We start from the raw sequence: 17,681 nt of genomic DNA on the forward strand, positions 1-17,681 counted from the left end.
TAGCCACTGTTAACCATTCATGGATGAAAAGCCTTTATTTATCTTAAGATGCTAATACTCTCTAAATTGATCTACAGATTCAATATGATTCTTCCCAAAATCTAGCTAGCTTTTTTTTTTCTTGCAGAACTTGATGTTCTGAATCTAAAATTTGTATGAATATGCATGGGACTCGGAATAGCCAAAACAAAGTTGGAAAAGAACAAATATGGAGGACTCCCACTTCCTGATTTCAAAACTTCGTATACAACAAATAATCAAGACTGTAACACAAGTATAGATCAATGGAATATGACTGAGAGTACAGAAATGAACCCTTTTACAGTTTTGCTTAGTTGGGTTCTGATAAGGATGTTAAGACAACTCAATGGGGAAAGAATAGTGTTTTGAACCGATGGTTCAGTCATAGCTAAATATGCAAGGACTGAGGTTGGATCCCTACCTCGCACTGTGTACAGAAATTAACTCAAAATAGTTATATGCCCAAATACAACAGCTAACTTTATAAAACTCTTAGAAGAGGGTCTCCTGGGTGGCTCATTTAGTTAAGCGTCTAACTCTAGATTTTGGCTCAGGTCATGATCTCACAGTTCGTAAGATCCAGCCCCGCATTGGACTCTGCTCTGACTCTGTGGAACCTGCTTAAGACTGTCTCTCTGATCCTCCCTACACACGTGTGTGCTCACTCTCTCCCTCTCTCTCTCTCCCTCTCAAAAATAAACAAACATTAAAAAAAAAAAAACTCTTAGAAGAATATATAGGAGTGAATCTTTGTGACCTTGTAGTAGGCAATGTTTCTTTGATACAACGCCAAAAAGCACTAGTGACAATAGGAAAAAAGGAAAGATAACTTGAACTTCATTAAAATTAAAAACTTCTGTGCTTCAAAGGGCACATTGAGAAATTTCAAGAAATGTCTCCCACAGAATGGGAAGAAATATCGGCAAATCATGTATCTAAGGAATCTGTGTACAGAATGTTTAAAGAGCGCTTAAAATTCAGTAATAAAAGGATAAATATTTAGATATTTCTTCAAAGAAAAGGTACAGATGTCCAATAATCACATGGGAAGATGCTCAGCATCATTGGTCATTCTAAAGAAATGCAAATCATTAGCCATTGGGGACGTGCAAAATAAAAACCACTTCACACACACTATGATAGCTCAAATTTAAGAAAGAAAAATAAAAAGTGCAAAAAAGGCGAGGACTGAGAGAAATTGGAATCCTCATCTATTGCCAATAGGGATGTAAAATTGTGCAACACTTTGGAAATAGTATAGCAGTTCCTCAAAATGTTTAACAGAGTTACCATATGACTCGGGAATTCTACCCCTACGTATATATCAAAGAGAAATGAAAACACATATGCACACAAGAACTCGTGGTTCTTAGCCACATTATTTCACAAGTGAACATTATTTCAAATGTTCATAGCACAATTATTTATAATCAAAAAAAGTGGAAATAACCCAAATGCCCATCGAGTGATGAATGGGTAAACAAAACGTGGTGTATTGATACAATGGAATATTATTTAGCCATAAAATGCAGTGAAATATTGACACATGCTACAATATGAATGAACTTTGAGAACCTCATACTCAGTGATAAAAGCCACGTATCTTATGATTCTGTCTGTATAAAATGTTCATAAGACATAAATTCTTAGAGACAGAAATTAAATTAATGATTTCCAGGTGTGGGGGTAGGCAGAATGAGGAGTGATGGCTCATGGGTATGCAGTTTCTCTTTGGGGTTTTGAAATTGTTTTAAAATTAGACAGTGGTGATGATTGCAAAATTCTGTGGATAAGCTAAAATAGACTGTACTTTTTAAAAGGGTTAATTTAATAACCCTTAAATAAATACACTTTAACCTTTAAATAAATTAAATAACCTTTAATAAAAGGGTTATGTGAATTATATCATAATGTGCCTCCTATAAGAAAAAAAATAGTAGGTCTTAAAGCCCCAGTGAAGCCTCTTAGTGCTTGAGGCTGCATTCCTGTTGACATCTTAAAATGTTGCAACCTCATGAGCGATTCTGCCCCAGAACTCCCCTATCGAAGCCACTTCTAAATAGTTGATTTCCAGAAACTATGAGAGAGAATTGTTGTTGTTGTTGTTTTTAATCCATTTAATTTGGGAGTAATTTATTACACAGCATTTGGAAACTAATACAATGCCATTCTACCTCATGCGTTCGTTAACATTCACTAAATGAGCTCTGTGTGTTGTGTACTTGGCAGAGGACTAGACGTGTCCTTACCCTTCATAGCACTTCATCTTGTGTAAGAGGGTCAGGTAGGAAAGTATGGTTTTGACAAATGCAGCCATCAAGTGTTCTGACATGTGCAGTAGTCTCAAGTTCAAATATTTTGTTAAATTGTCTACATAAGTATTTTTGTAACCTGCCCAGCCCCTGTCTCTTTTCTCGGTAAGCATCTCTCAAGCCCTTCATAATAATATGAATGTTTGAAAGCTTTCAAAGACATTCATCCTTTAAGATTTGGTGCCCTAAACTAAAAAGTGTGCTTTAGCCTTTTAGATTTTCTTCCCTTTCTTTATCCCTGTGGAAAAGCGAAAACAAATTAAAAGAAAGAAAAAGAAAAATCTAGTGTAGACCAAGTCCTCCACAAAACCCGCAAGCCAATGTGAGATGTTGCTACTCAGTCTAAAAGTGAAATACAGGGGCGCCTGGGTGGCTCAGTCGGTTAACCATCCACCTTCAGCCAGGTCACGATCTCGCGGTCCGTGAGTTCGAGCCCCACATCTGGCTCTGTGCTGACTGCTCAGAGCCTGGAGCCTGTTTCGGATTCTGTGTCTCCCTCTCTCTCTGACCCTCCCCCGTTCATGCTCTGTGTCTCTCTGTCTCAAAAATTAATAAGTTAAATAAATAAATAATAACAAACAAACAAACAAATAAATAAAAGTGAAATACATTTTACTCATTTCACAATGACATGCTGCTTGAGTTGTGGCTCCACATCTTGTTTTCTTCAAGATATGAACCTAATTCCTTTATGGCCAACCTCTGACCTGATATATTGTCTTTCCTTGTTGTTGAAATGATGCTGTCAGATCCATGAATGTTCTGTGTATAGGTGTGGTTGTTGACAACGGGTCTTTCTTTCTCCATGTGGTTTGTTGTTTTGGTGAAACCTGAGTCCGTGAAGAACACTGTGACTTTGCTTCTAAAGAGTGATGTGTCTGCAGAACCGCTCTGTTAAAGTACAGCTCAGAAGCCTAACAGAAATCTAATGCCTTCCAAGTGAGATTCTAAATCAACTTGCTTTTTGGAATCCATTCTCCCTATTGGTGACAGCCAACTCAACTTTGCCACTGTCTTGGAGGACTCTACTTCCCTGACCCTTTTCCCTTTCTGTAGCGGAAGAGTGCTTACCATTTTAGAAACTAAGTGGTTAATTTTAGTTTCTCTCTGCTGAAGATCATTCTCAGAGTGAAAGTCTTATGACAAAATAAGAACTCCGGATTTCTTTTCCTGCCACAGTCCTGTTACACTTTTGACCGAAGTGACCTTTCCAGGCAACTTTTTTTTTTTCCATGGACTTTGCTTTCTTTATATTTTTAGTGTCACCAGGGGGTGCAGGCAAGTACAGTACATTAAAGCCAATACATCACCACCTGTCAGTGGCACCTTCCCTTTGGTACCCCTTTTCCTTGCTGATGTAAAACACTCAGTCCCAAAAGCTTATGGTTGAGTAGCAGGAAGCTAAATGATGTATTCCACAGCTCTTAACATATTGGCTTGTGTAAATGGCCCGTTTGAGTATTTCAGAAACCAAATGGGAGAGAAAAGAACATTGAAAGCCCTGAAAAGATTAACACCTGTTTCCAGTCTTCAAAGAAATTGGAGCATACTGTATATATCTAGAGAAAAACCATTTGCTACCTCACATTGAGACATTTTATTCAAATTTTCAGTTCTAAATGCATAGCATCCACATGCTCATGGGTTTGTTTGACTACAGGATTCCACACAGAACTTAGAAGATGGAGAAGTTATGAATGGTGTGCAGACAGAACTCCTGGCATCGCTGAAAACCAAGGATGCATTGAGGTATTCTCTTTACGTGAATCAGAGTATTTTAGTTATTTCAGGTTGATGTTTGTTTCTTTCACAATTTGTAGCTGTTGTTTTTTTATTTTATAGGGAAGATGAAGATAAGTAGCATAGCGGAGTGAAACCTTCCCAGTTCTAAAATTAATTAGTCATTCTTTTATTTCCTTTTATGATATGAGAGCCTCCTGACAAACATATAGGAATGAGCCTCCATGTCTTTCAACTCTTCTGCAGCCTGGATTTCTTAATTGCTTTTTTCCCCTTTGAACAACAGTTTAAAGTGAATTTTCGGAGTTCATTCTGGTTGAGTGTTTTACAGGGACGTTAGCTCCTTGAATATTAGTTTGCATTGTGTTCTCACCATCTTGCAATATTTTACTCAATGTATGTAAAATGAATCCCGTCTGTCACCCAGGATCTTTCATGTTTTTAATGTAAGTAACTCATTATATGAAGTCCTTTGCTCTCGCACTGAACCGACACTGCCTTTGTTCTGCACTGATTTCTAGTTCTGCCTTCGCTACTGCATGGGTTCGGCTCCCAGTTTCGCTGCTTAGCAGTTCTATGAGCTTAGGCGAGTTACTCATCTCCCTTTGCCTTACTTTCCAGTCTGTAAACAGAAATAATATTAAAACCTTCTTGAGAGGGTTGGTACGAAGATGAAATGACTTAGTGTACGTAAAACACTTTGAACAGTGCCTGGGCCAGAGTAAGCCCTGGGGGTATTGGCTGCTGTTGGCTACCACTGTTACTGTTACCATTGTCACCATCGTCTCTGTTATGAGGAGGGGGGTGCTGATCATCACCACCACAACCACCATTCTTACCGTCATTTTTTCTAAGTTGCTTCACATTTTGTACCGGGAAAGTAATTCCATGTTCAATAGATTATTGGCTTCAGCGCTCAGAGGTGATGCTTCTGAGGTTGACAGTCATTCAGTTATTCATGTACTCAACCTATTCTTTTCATTCAGTCCAGTTACTAATAGTTGCCAGGCAATTTACATGGAATTAGCTTTTTAAAAAAAATATGTGATCATCCTTTATCACACTGAAATACTGTGCAGACTTTCCTGAGGCTTACAATTTATAGCCACGTGACATAGTAGTCCTGTTTAGATTATATTTCTTTGATTACTGAGATGCACAACATTAAAATTTTGGTATATGAAATCTCCTGGGCACTGTCTTTTGAGAAGCTTGATAAGATTGTTTTTGGAGGTGGACATAATGAATGTAATACTCTTCTTCTATTTGCCTTTAATTTCATTTTTTTCAATGTTAGCTCTTGGTAAAGTTTGCTAACATCTTGGCTAAATGTTAGGTAGATAGATGCTGTTGAGTGAACAGTTGTTTGATTTATGCCTAGAGGAACAAAGTAGCTAAACTTCCTCCAGGTACAAAGAATTGAGAGGAATAGAGTATAGGAATTAAGAAAAAAAATCTTTAATTAAAATATATGTATGCATATGTATAATTTGATTATCAAAACAGCATTTTTGCAAAAGTCTTATCACATTTAGTAGGCTAATAAATTGCAATTTAGAGCAATTAAGTAACTTCTAGAGACCCAGTCTACCCCCACCACTCTTGTCTCCAAGTTCTTAGACTGCAGTGTTACCTGCTATGTACATCTTCCCGTATTCTTTGGTGTTTTATTTCATGGTAAGAAACTTAATGTGGTGAATGCCAGTTTGGAGAAATGAGCTGAAATCAGGGTCAAGTTCAGAAAGTAGAGTAAGTGGAAACTCTCAGCACTTGCCGGCTCTTGGGTAGGATACAGGGAGAATGAGAGGGATCTTAATAGCATGGAATGCACCGCCAGCAGCTGAAAGCTTGGAGATTATAATTTTAGGAGAGGACATAGGTTCCAGCTGCTATGGGATGATGAAGAAACAAATGAAGAGGAATTAGGAAGTCGCTTTTGGCTGCGTTCCATGGTCAGCATTCTCCTGGGGCAAGGAGAACATGATATCCCACAGAGCTTGGCCCAAGGAGAGTACTTTGGCCTCACTTCAATGTAGGTGACATAGAAGCCGGTAAATTATTTCCAGAGTCCATCTCAAAATGTTTTGAACCTATTCCTGTGTTTTAATTCCAAGAGTCACTGCTCAAGCCTTCTTTCCCTTTCAGACTGTTGTAACAACCTACTATCTCTTCTCTTGAATATCAATCTCTCTTTATCTTAATGGATCTTCTATATCACTACTAGATAAAATTTCTTAAAACACAGCATTCGTCAAACCATTCCTTCATTCCTGAACCTTTGGATTTCATTAAATCCTGAGTTTGAACACTGCCTATGTGACTTTGGACTAATTATTTAACCTTTTGATTTTTTTTTTTAATATGGAAAGTGGGTAACATGATCATATAGGTTATTTTGAAGATTAAATGAGATTTAGCACAGGCAGTTGCACTTAGCACAATGTTAAATGAAAGGCTGGATAAATACTAATTGCTACTGCAGTTATGGTTAGCACACATACTACAGTTTATTTTAACTGTCATTCTCCCATATAAAATTGGGAATCCTCCAAGGGATTCCTGACACTTCGTACAGGTCTTGGAACATGATAGCAGCATATTTGTTCACTGAATGGTTAGAACACATTGCTGCATACATCATAAGCATACCTATTAACTGCTCACCCATTACTAACACATTTATTTAAAGAAATTTAACTGTTAGAAGGAGTTCTCCAAATAGTCTTACAATATGTATGTCTTATGAAGCACTACTCAATTTATCTTGATCTTAACATGATGGAACAAGAGGTTTCTGTTGGGTGTTTGGTTTGTTTGTTTGTTTGTTTTTAATAGCAAGCAGTATGTGCAAAAAGCCTTCGCCTCATTTCTAAATTCTACCTCATTCCCGATCTCAACCTATTCCTTGACACATCTCCAAGTTAGCCTCCTCCAGACTTACCTTTTTTTTCCAGGCTTAAAATGGCCATCAGGTTTTATTTTTTTGCCTCTGATATCCATTCATTTGGCAAATTATTGGGAGAGTCTGTGTCAAAAAGAGTAACTACAACAACAACAAACCCTTGAACTATCCCCGGGTGTCCATCCTTTATTCCTGTAATTATTATTCAAACCCTACTACCTCTCAGATTATTGTAGTGATTTACTAGTTCCTGTCTCAAGGACCAATCTCTGTCTTGTCTTTCTCTTTTCTAATTGATCCCACATATCATTGCCAGATGAATATTTCTAAACCACAGCATTTATCACACCACTTCTTAGTACCAACACCTTTACTGGCTCCATTTTCTGTAAAACTAAATGTGCTTTTTTTTCAGTGTGAAATTTGACCTATCCCTTTGAGATTTGATCTCAAGCTGATGATTCAACCTTCTCAATACCTCCCCCATCTTTTCCTTCCTTTCTCTTTGCTCACTAGCCTTTTTCTTTTAATATCACAACCAGTCTGTGTGCCCACACACCATTCTGGTTCACCGTTCCTGCATAGATGGTGTTCTCTCATCTGCGTGCCCTCTCCATCCCCTCACCTACTTTTTCTGATGGAAGAACTTTTTGCCCTTCGTAGTTCCATCTAAAATGTACCTCCTTCAGGAAGATTTTTGTGATCTCGCTTCTCTGCCTGATGTTGTACTGATTTCCTCCGAGCCTCATTGGAAAGTGCCTCTGCTTTGAAACTCACATGCACGTAGTTAAAAATGCCTGCTCTATAGAATACAATAAATTCCAGTTTGAAGCCTGACTCTACCTTGTATAAATGATGTAATGTTGGGCAATTACTTTACCTTTCTAGGTATCAGTTTACTTCTCTGTAAAATGGAACTGGTATGTTTATACATTTGATAGGAGTACGTGTTATCATGCCAGAAGGCACTTAGCACATAATAGCTTATAATCATTGAGAATACACTACAATTACTACTACTATTCCATTGCTTTGTATTATTCTTTATTACCTGTCTTAACCTGCTCCTAGGTTATGAACTCCTCAGACATTGGCCTCTGTGTTTTCCCTGCAGAACATCCTTATTGGAACTACTACTCAATAAATATATACATTGAATTCAGGTATATTAAATGAATCCCACCACCATCAACAACAAAATACGTGATTTACTCAGTATATTTTCATCAACAAGACATCATGACCAAGCAGACTTCCATGCCACCAACAAACTCTTCTGGGAGGTCTTGCTGTCTTCACTTCATCTCTAATACTGTTCTGTATGGCAGACCTGTGCTTTAGTGCCTAAAGAACACCGGCTAATACCTTCTACCCATTTATTGCCCATCATCTTGTCTATGGCACCAGTCATCATGGAGGAAATGTGTTCCTCCACATTTAAGAATGTGGAGTACTTAAGAATATTTTCAAAGTTGAGGCGCCTGGGTGGCTCAGTCGGTTAAGCATCCGACTTGGGCTCAGGTCATGATCCCGCAGTTTGTGAGTTTGAGCCCCAGGTCCAGCTCTGTGCTGGAAGCTTGGAGCCTGGAGCCTGCTTCGGATTCTGTGTCTCCCCCTTTCTCTGCCCCTACCCCGCTCATACTCTGTCTCTCTCTGTCTCTCTCAAAAATAAATAAACATTAAATTTTTTTTTACAGAATATTTCAAAGTCTCACTGAGGGGGCACCTGGGTGGCTCAGGGGGTTAAGTGCCCGATTCTTAATGTCAGCTCAGGTCATGATCTCAGGGTTCATGGGATCAAGTATCAGGCTTCATGCTGACAATGCAGGGCCTGCTTGGGATTCTCTCTCTCTGCCCCTCCTCTGCCTGTACACAAGCATTATTCTCTCTCTTTCTTTCTCAAAATAGATAAACTTTAAAAATAAAAGTCTCACTGAAGAAATCAGTTGAGAAAAAAATGGAAAGTTTGAGATAATTTCCTTTTAACCCATAAACTTATTCCCTCAAAAAGTTTTAATAATCATCCTAATAGCTGATACTTATTGAACCTTTTGTATATGCCAGGTACTGTGTATATGATGTATATGTTATGTTCTCTAATTTTTCTTAAACCAACCATTCTATTAGGAATTTATCTTTATTTCCTTATAGTCCAAATGAAGAAACTAATACTTTTGGTCTCAGTTTAAATGATTTACTCAGACATCTGGCTCAAAGCCTCCACTAAGATACACTTTCTCTCTCTACTTCCATAAGTTAGTCATGATTTCCCTCCAAAGCAAGATATCCCCCACTACCTACACTCAGTCCTGTCTCTTCCTGACCCTAAGTGAGTGGCCTGTGACTGAGTTGAATAATCTGAATGTTAAAAATGCTGCTCGTTTGCCTTGTGTGAGGAATTGGACCTGTCTGCAGCTCTTGTATTCTTTCCTCAAGCTTCATGTGTTTCTTCTGGATGGAACAACATAGAGCACTTGCCACTGAGTTCCTGCAAGGTAGCTGCTCATGACAGGCTCACTTTTAACCTCTTATTCTGTACCTTCACCCAGACTTTTGTCCTAACATCTTAGCTAATAACAGGTTCCCAGCAATTACTTGAATCACCGCGGTGGTTGGATCTTAGAACATTTAGCTTGATTAATACTATTGGATTGAATGTTCTGTGACTGTCTGCTTTGGTTTTAGTATGTCTTTAGAAAGTTGCATAAAGTTAGCTGTTTAGATCCGAGTGCAACTTTTAGCTTTTCTTGGTGTAATTTTTTACCCTTTACCCCCGTTTCATTTTGAATCTGTTTTTCACAAGAAGCTGCCAGTTCCTTTTTCTTTCCACTGCTAGAATATCCTCTCCACCTCGTTCTCTAAATTTTCCATTCTCAATCTGCCTCCAAAACGTAAATTAATGTATACGCTTTCTGCTCGCTGGTCCCTGAACCCTACTCTGTGTTTTGCCTAAACAAATGGCATTAATAGCATATTTCCATGTTGTAGTAAAATCTCACTTTATGAGATTAGAATTCAAATGATTGTGTCTAGCCCTAGTTGCTGTGTTTATCTTTCATGAAAGGTGCATATACAGAGAATGCTGCAGAACTCCAGCAGGTACATATAACACAATAGTTTTGTTCCGCACTTTTAAAATAAATAAAAATATACGGACTCATCTGTCAGGCTTCCTTTTTCAAAAGCTTTTCTTTCCATCTTGGAATAATGGATAGCATTTTATGAAGAGCATGGCAAAACATGGTACGTATAAAACTTATAATGACTTGAAATATTAAATAATATTTAATTCTCTATAACTTCCTGAATATTACAGTCTACAAAACCAAAAGTCTTTTATGCTTTTTTTTTCTGGGATAATATTTTTACGATAGTAGTTTAACATTTGTCACACATCCTTCTTGCCAAATTATTGTGACTCTTGTGTATATAGATAGCATGGGCTTATTCTGAGATATAGAAAACGAGAAACTTATAAAGTATAAATGAACCTTTAAACTGCATCTCCAAAATGGTTGTAGTGTTTTGAAACAAGATTGATTGCTTTAACAAATTATAAGATTAGCTTTATTAAGTGAGTGTAAAAATAGAGGATTGTTAGTTCCTAAGGAGTAGGTATCAGCATAATACGTAATATTTATTATGTTTTACAGGAGTGGTTTTGAGCTAGGTAAAGAAATGTTTGCAAAATAGATAAGAAAAATCATAAAGCCATCCTAGAAATTATTAAGCTGAAATTTTGAACTCTATACTAAACACTTACATTCCAAAAGCCTCAACATAATACATATGAGTGCTGTCTATTAGCACATGGATATTTAATACATTTGTTAGGAAAGATTTGTGTTATGTTCTAAGTGCAAAACTATAAAAATACATAGTAAAGGTAGAGATAAGAAAAGTTTTAATGGTTAAATGAGATTTTTGTCTTTGTTTCTAAAAGTCTTTAGAACAGTACCATTACCCTAGAGTGTTAATACTTTGGGTTTACTCTTCCTCAAATACCTACGAATGAACTATAAATCGGTTATTACATAAAAATTGTTGCTTTGTGGTCCATTAAAAGCTATACAACTTTCTCTTCCCAGTAGATATTTTATATTCAGAGCATATAATGTATACCTACATACAGTATTTCATATATATGTGTATCCATATAATATCTGTATTCTCACACTGAAAGTATCAAGAAGAATCTATTTTATCCCATGATATTATCACTCTAAGATTTGTTTTATTTTTAACTTTTTCTCGAGGCCTCTGATATAACCTGCTTGACTGAACAAGTTTTAAATATATCAGCAATATCTGAGCAAAACTCATTTGAAATTTATTATCAGATTGAAATTCCATCATATTCCACAAATGCTAGAAACTGACATGCTCTTTTTTACAGTTCCTAATGATAATAAGTTTGCAATAGAAACACATTAAAAATAAGCCTAGTCCACTGATGAGAATATATTTAATGTATTTATTTTAGATTGCTGATAATTCAGAGAGCACTAAATGCAGAGTGAATTCATCAGGCATTTTACTTTCTTATGCTGTTCTCAACTTTCTAGCAAGGAGCCAAAATTTCACCATTTTCAATTTGGAACAGAAAAGCATTTGTAACAGCTGTAGCTCTTAATTTGACATCCAGTTTCAGGTCATTTTCATGTAAATAGGAAACAATAGAGACCTGCTTACAATTTCCATAACAGGGATGTTTGCTTCAACTTTATCATTTTTCCTCTGGCAATTTTATTTTCTGTCTGTGGGATTAAAGGAGCCAATAATTGTTCACGGTTATTATTTTTCATCTTCATAAAAACTTGTTAGTTCCGCTCTTTATTACTCAAAGTTTCCCAATGTCTTGTATATTTCAGTCATACACACAATCCATTAATGTTTCTAGCTCATCCTCTCCTTAATCTGGAGTAGGTTAGGCGGGTCAGGCTTTCTATTTCTTTCTATAATACATTTTCCCCAGGCTTTACAACTTCTTTTTCTACCTCTAAAAAAAAAGTAGGAGGTGAAAATTTAGAATTGTTCCATTGAATACAACTGATGCCTTACTGAAAGGCAAGTGTAAGTTTTGATTTATAATGCTCTGAACATGCCCATATGTATTACCAACTGTGGCTTCACTGTTGTAAAATGTAATTCTGTGCTTTTTCTGATAAATACATATTTTATTTCAATTTTCCTGTTCTGGAGAGGAGAGCCTACTTTATGCTTAAACATAGATAGGCTTAATTCCATGTATTTTATCATCTGTAGAGTAATTTCAAGTGTGTCTCAATGGGGAGAAATTTCATTTTTGTGTACATCCTTTTAAATATGTTGATTTATGCAGATTAACTTAAATAGGAAGTTATTTTTGTGGGTCGTTATTTCCATTTGTTTCTCTTCTGGGGAAAAAAAATAGAAATCAGATAGTCTTAAACATTTTTATGTCCTGTATCACGTGAAAATACCAGCAAATCATATACTTCTTTGATTTCCCCTCTGCTGTTGAATTTACAGTAGTTGTGTTTTTTTGTTTTTTTTTATAATATGCTTCTTTTTTTTTTTTCCTCCCCAGTGATATGACAAGAACAGTGGAGATTTCTGGGGAAGGAGGCCCCTTGGGAATACATGTAGTGCCTTTCTTTTCATCTCTGAGTGGAAGGTAAGATGTTTTCTTTATATCAGAAGCTCATGCTAATGAAAAACTTGACTTCAGCTCATTTTCCCAGACACATTTCAGAAGAGGATTAAGTGTATATCTCTGTTATTCAGATAGATACCTCAATATATAATGTCTGTTGGCCACTTACGTGTTAGAAACAAACTCATTTCCTTATAGGATACAATGGAAATAAATAATATCTATAACCGTTTCTGCATTTATTGTTCTTATCAGTTACATGTACTAAACAGAATGCTTGGAAAAGATTTTAACGTATTTTTAGGCAAATATTGCCACTGAATTTTTTTCATGTTCCTAAATACAATTCAAAAGTGAGTATAATAATCCAAACTGATATTTCCTGATACTGCTCAGGTATATAGAACTTAGGATAATAAATATTCTAGCTTTATAAGTAGCTGTATCAGAAGCTATGTGTTTTCATGATTTTAAGTATAAGTAAAATGCCATTGGGCTAGTTTTTTTCTAAAATAAAATGTAATCATTTAAAAATAGTATACCACATCCTTTTGAAATTATACTGTGATCATTTAAAAATAGTATACCACATCCTTTTGAAATTATATTGTTAAATCCATAGTGGCAAATGAGAATTTAGATGTCAGCATTTCTTGAAATTCATGTCCACCTAACTGAATATAAAACTTGTTTTACTGATGGAAATGAAAGTATGTGTCTGAGAGTTAATATTACTATTCTTTTAACAACTTTACAAAACTAGTATCAGATATTATGTCATTGTTCAATAAGATGACTGCCTTTAGCACAGATTGATATTGACAAGGGCTATGTTAAAAGAAAGGGCTTTTCTTAAAAGAAAATCAGTTTCTCCCTCATGATATGATTTTAATTAATTTGCTAAATTAACTTTTCTTATATTAAATGCTTCACTGAAAAGGCAGAATGTCTTATTTTAGCGTAGCAAAGCAAAGTCCAGAAAAGTCAGTTGAATTTTTTCAAAGTCACACAAAATCTAGATCCCTACCCCCTCACTCCATTGCTCTTTCTAGAGCAAAAATTTTCCCAAAGGTTATATAGTATTCATTTACTGATTCTGAATATTTATTCAGTTCAGTCTGCCACATAGCAGGAAAAGCAGATTTAGTCATGATATTTTGGTTGGCATCATTTTCAGCAGGTAGCCATCTGCTACCTGTAATTGCAAAGTCATCACCTTTTTTTGCAAATAACATCTGATGCCAAGCTCTTGCTGGAATGAATGTTCTCTAAAAAGAAATGAACTGAAAAGCTAGTGGCTCTTATTGTTTCATTTCCTGTATGTGTTAATAAGTGTGTTTATAAATGTTATGGGTTATGGCACAGGACAAGCTGAGGTTGTTTTTGATAGACAGGAAGAGTATTTATCCAGTTGTCATGAGAAATTCTAATGGCTCTTGGCAGAAGTATACTGATAGAGCTTTGTGAAATGCCAGAGCGGTTAAATTACCAGGCCCTTTAGCTTAATGAAGCTGGAATAGAACACAAGATCATCCCAATTTCCAAAACATGAAGAAATGTACAATGTGACAGTCATCATACGTCATTTTCAATAGTTCGGAAAACAGGTTGACCCTATAGACCAGAAATCACCATCTTTTACATCAAATGAGAAAACACACTAAAATGTATTGATTTCTTCCCTTCTCCTTCCTGGTTCTGATTTCTAGCATAAGCCCTGAAGAATAGAAAGAGTGTTACACTTGGATTCAGAACAATTGGATTTGAATCTCAGTGTTCTCTCTTTCATAACTTTGAGCAAGTCCTCTAAGCTTGCCTCTTGTGAATACCTACTTCACATAAAGGTTATGAGGATTAAATGACATTAAAAATATGAAAACTCCTTGTAAAACACACAACATATGAATGTGTAAATTATCAGTATTATTAATATTATGGCTAAAACGAAAAAGCCTGGTTCACAAGTGAACTTTTATAAGTTCATGGTCAACTGTTTAGTAACTTGGTGAAATAGTTGTATGTTTTTTTTTTGCTATCCATTAGTATTATAGAAAGGAAATTTAATTAAAAAACATAAAAAATAATATGGAAGTGGAGACATGAGCCAATAAAAGTTAAGAAGTAATGAGTACAGGCTGAAACAGCACACTTAACTCAACCCATGTGTTTAGATGCAACTGAGTACAGAGCGTGTCACACAAGTGTCTGACTTCATAATGCCATATGGTTTCAGTGTGTGAGCACGGGGGCTGGGGGGGGTGGGTGAGTTAAGGTCATAGTGGTATACTTAGTGCTTAATTTCCTTCCTTTTATTGGCTTGTGTCATTATTTTAAATTAGAATTTACATTTAATTATTTACTAAGACTACTGTAATTGACTCTGCTTCCAATTTCTCCATATATATATATATATATATATATATATATATAAACCTATATATATATATATATAAACCTATATATATATATATATATAAACCTATATATATATATATATATATATATATATATATATATAGGTTTTCTTTTAGAAAAACACTGCCATACCTGTTGTTGAATAGGAAACCCTGAGTGCAATACAATGGTGGCTGTACTAGATAAGGCCTCAATGGATTCATTAAGTACCATAGCTTAGGGTGTTGAATGCCACTTGTATGGAGGCCCCTTGGCTTGCACAGTAAGAAACAAAACAAATATACACAAAACTGAGTTCTTGCAAAGTAAAAAGCACTTTCATTTCATTGGCTTAAGAGAAAAAATAATGTAGTTTTGTTTTAGAATTAAAAGCATGAAATCTAATTGTTTTCCAGTAAAGGTAGCATAGTATACCTTAGTTTCCTAGTAAAGACAGCTAAATACGACAGAGAAGAAGGAACGGGTGGGTGAGGATCAACACATAATGCAAGGATAGGACACGTTTGGATAAAATTGCAAAGCTCGTAGAGTGGCCAAGGCCCGTGATACGGTGAGAAAAGCGGAAGAGGTCAAGGAGTGTGGGGTGGGTTAGCTTCTAAACGATTATTAGAAGAAAAAGAAGCAATTGTCCCCCGCTCTTGTTCTGTGGGGCAGTGGATTTCAGCCTCCTTTATCACTGCTCACGAATGCAAATTAACTGGCTCCTCCCTAGCATTGGTCTTTAAGTCCCCGAGAGCCTTGGTCCCAGAGGACACGAAGACCACAGCCCGCAACTTTGGGTCAAAAGGATAGTGAGAGATTTCTTTTCTTAGCCTTCTCATACTGGTCTGGATGAAATCAAACTGGAGGGAATCCATCCCTTCTGTGGAAAAGAGAAGGCAGGAGTGGTTTGTTGCCAGGAACCAAACTAATAAAATCAGTCAGTTTTACATTTTACCAAAATTACCTCTGACACATGGGTTTTACAGTTGAGCTTATCCTGTCAATAAATTTTTCATGGAAAGTTAGGTTATTTGGATCAGCGAGGTTCACATCGCATACTCCAGCTGTAATATGCCAGCTAAATTGCAACCCAGTGGCCTGAAAGAATTAATTCATCTCCCAAAATGTGAAATTAAATCCTAGGGAGTAACATTACATGACTGATGATGTACTGAATTAAATTAAAGGAAGACTTGAATGCTTGTTAAAAAAATATCGCTTACATAAACGAGTTTATAACCACATGTGAGCCTCCTAATGGATCATGTTATTGTGAATCCACCAAAACAAAAATCCAAAATGTGAACTATTACAGAGTTGTTTCATTTAGGAAGAAACACTATTTTGTTCTATTTCTTCTTCTTCTTCTTTTGCATGTCAACTAGGTCATTTTTTAATATTATGTTATGAGATTAAGGTAGGATTAGTTTCTTAAAAATATTAATTTGAATCTCAGTTCCTTTATCAAATAGTAGCTTTGGCCCCTTTTTCTTCCACACAGAATATTGTGAATTTACTAACATAGAACCAGGAATGCAGTGTATAAAACACCCCCTGTACACTTGTGCCCATGACCCTGAGCCTTCCCTACTATAGGTGGCGTGACTGTCTCCTGCATCCACTGGAGTAGAAACCTAAATACCACTGCATGTGCCACCCCTTGCCATCTTCAGATGACACGAGCTCATTAAATGAACTGGGTCCTGGGGGCAAAGGGCTCACTGTGAGGCTGCTCTAAACAGGAAGATGATTTTCTCCTCCACTTTCATTAGAGATTGCCCTTCCTCCATGGATGCCCCTGTTATCCACGTACAAAATGTTCTCATATTTTATTCAGATCTGAGATTTAATACAAAGGGGCTGTGTGATAACATACAAGGCCTGTATACAAAAAAAAAAAAAAAGAAAGAAAGAAAGAAAGAATGATTAAGCAGAAAGACAAGAGGATGAGGGACAAGGAGATGGCTGTTTCTCCATGCCCAGCAGATTCCTCTTGGAAAATGTATCTCTCTGTCTTATTCTGGGAACACAGCTAGGACCCTGACATGCCCCAGGAGGAAGCTAGGTCGCATGAGAAATAGCTGAAACATACACAAGTTTGATGTCTTAGTTTTGGGTTTAGATACTACCAAAATGTAAGAGTCACATATACACACACACAATCTAATTCTTGATTGCTATCGTTTTCTTTCTCCTGTAATTGACATTTTTTTCAACCCCTTCCCTCCTGACTCTGAGCCACAGCCACAAAGCACCATTAGCCTCCGGCTCTCTTCTCATAATCCCAACGCTTACTGGTTGAAATTTCAGACAAGTCTTCCCAAAGCCCTGCCCCATCATGTCACCATCTCCCTCAGAAGCAGTGAGCGGTGACTGTACTGCTATTTCCAGCCTCATTCGATTGAGTCCATCAACTAGTGTCCGAGGCCCCTCTGTGTGGCTCTGGCCTCCCCCATCCAGTGTTGGCTCCCCACATAAACACACAGCCTTCATCCTGCCACCAGGTGTATCCCTTTCTCCCCCTATCTAAATCCTACTCATTCTTCTGAACCAGTTTACATCCCATTCTCCCCCCAGATCCTCCTATGAAGACTGGACTTCTGGATGTCTGTAGGTTTTTGGTTTTTGGTTTTAATTTCTACTGCATGCCAAGCTCATACTGACTCATTGTCCT

General features: G+C 36.6%; 1 protein-coding gene across 9 annotated transcripts in view; it reads left to right on the top strand.

Annotated features, from left to right (window-relative positions):
• The window catches only part of PARD3B (par-3 family cell polarity regulator beta), a 997,127-nt gene that overhangs the window by 529,932 nt on the left and 449,514 nt on the right, over nucleotides 1-17,681 (top strand). For 8 of the 9 annotated variants that reach the window (XM_053215665.1, XM_015074145.3, XM_053215667.1 and 5 more), the window contains 2 exons: nucleotides 3,994-4,082; nucleotides 12,545-12,631. In XM_053215665.1, coding sequence (XP_053071640.1) covers nucleotides 3,994-4,082; nucleotides 12,545-12,631 — 176 coding nt within the window. The remainder of the gene's footprint in view (nucleotides 1-3,993; nucleotides 4,083-12,544; nucleotides 12,632-17,681) is intronic. The other variant, XM_053215672.1, reaches the window with a different exon arrangement.

This window comes from Acinonyx jubatus, chromosome C1 (genome assembly GCF_027475565.1).
Source record: "Acinonyx jubatus isolate Ajub_Pintada_27869175 chromosome C1, VMU_Ajub_asm_v1.0, whole genome shotgun sequence".
In the NCBI taxonomy this organism is placed as follows: domain Eukaryota; kingdom Metazoa; phylum Chordata; class Mammalia; order Carnivora; family Felidae; genus Acinonyx; species Acinonyx jubatus.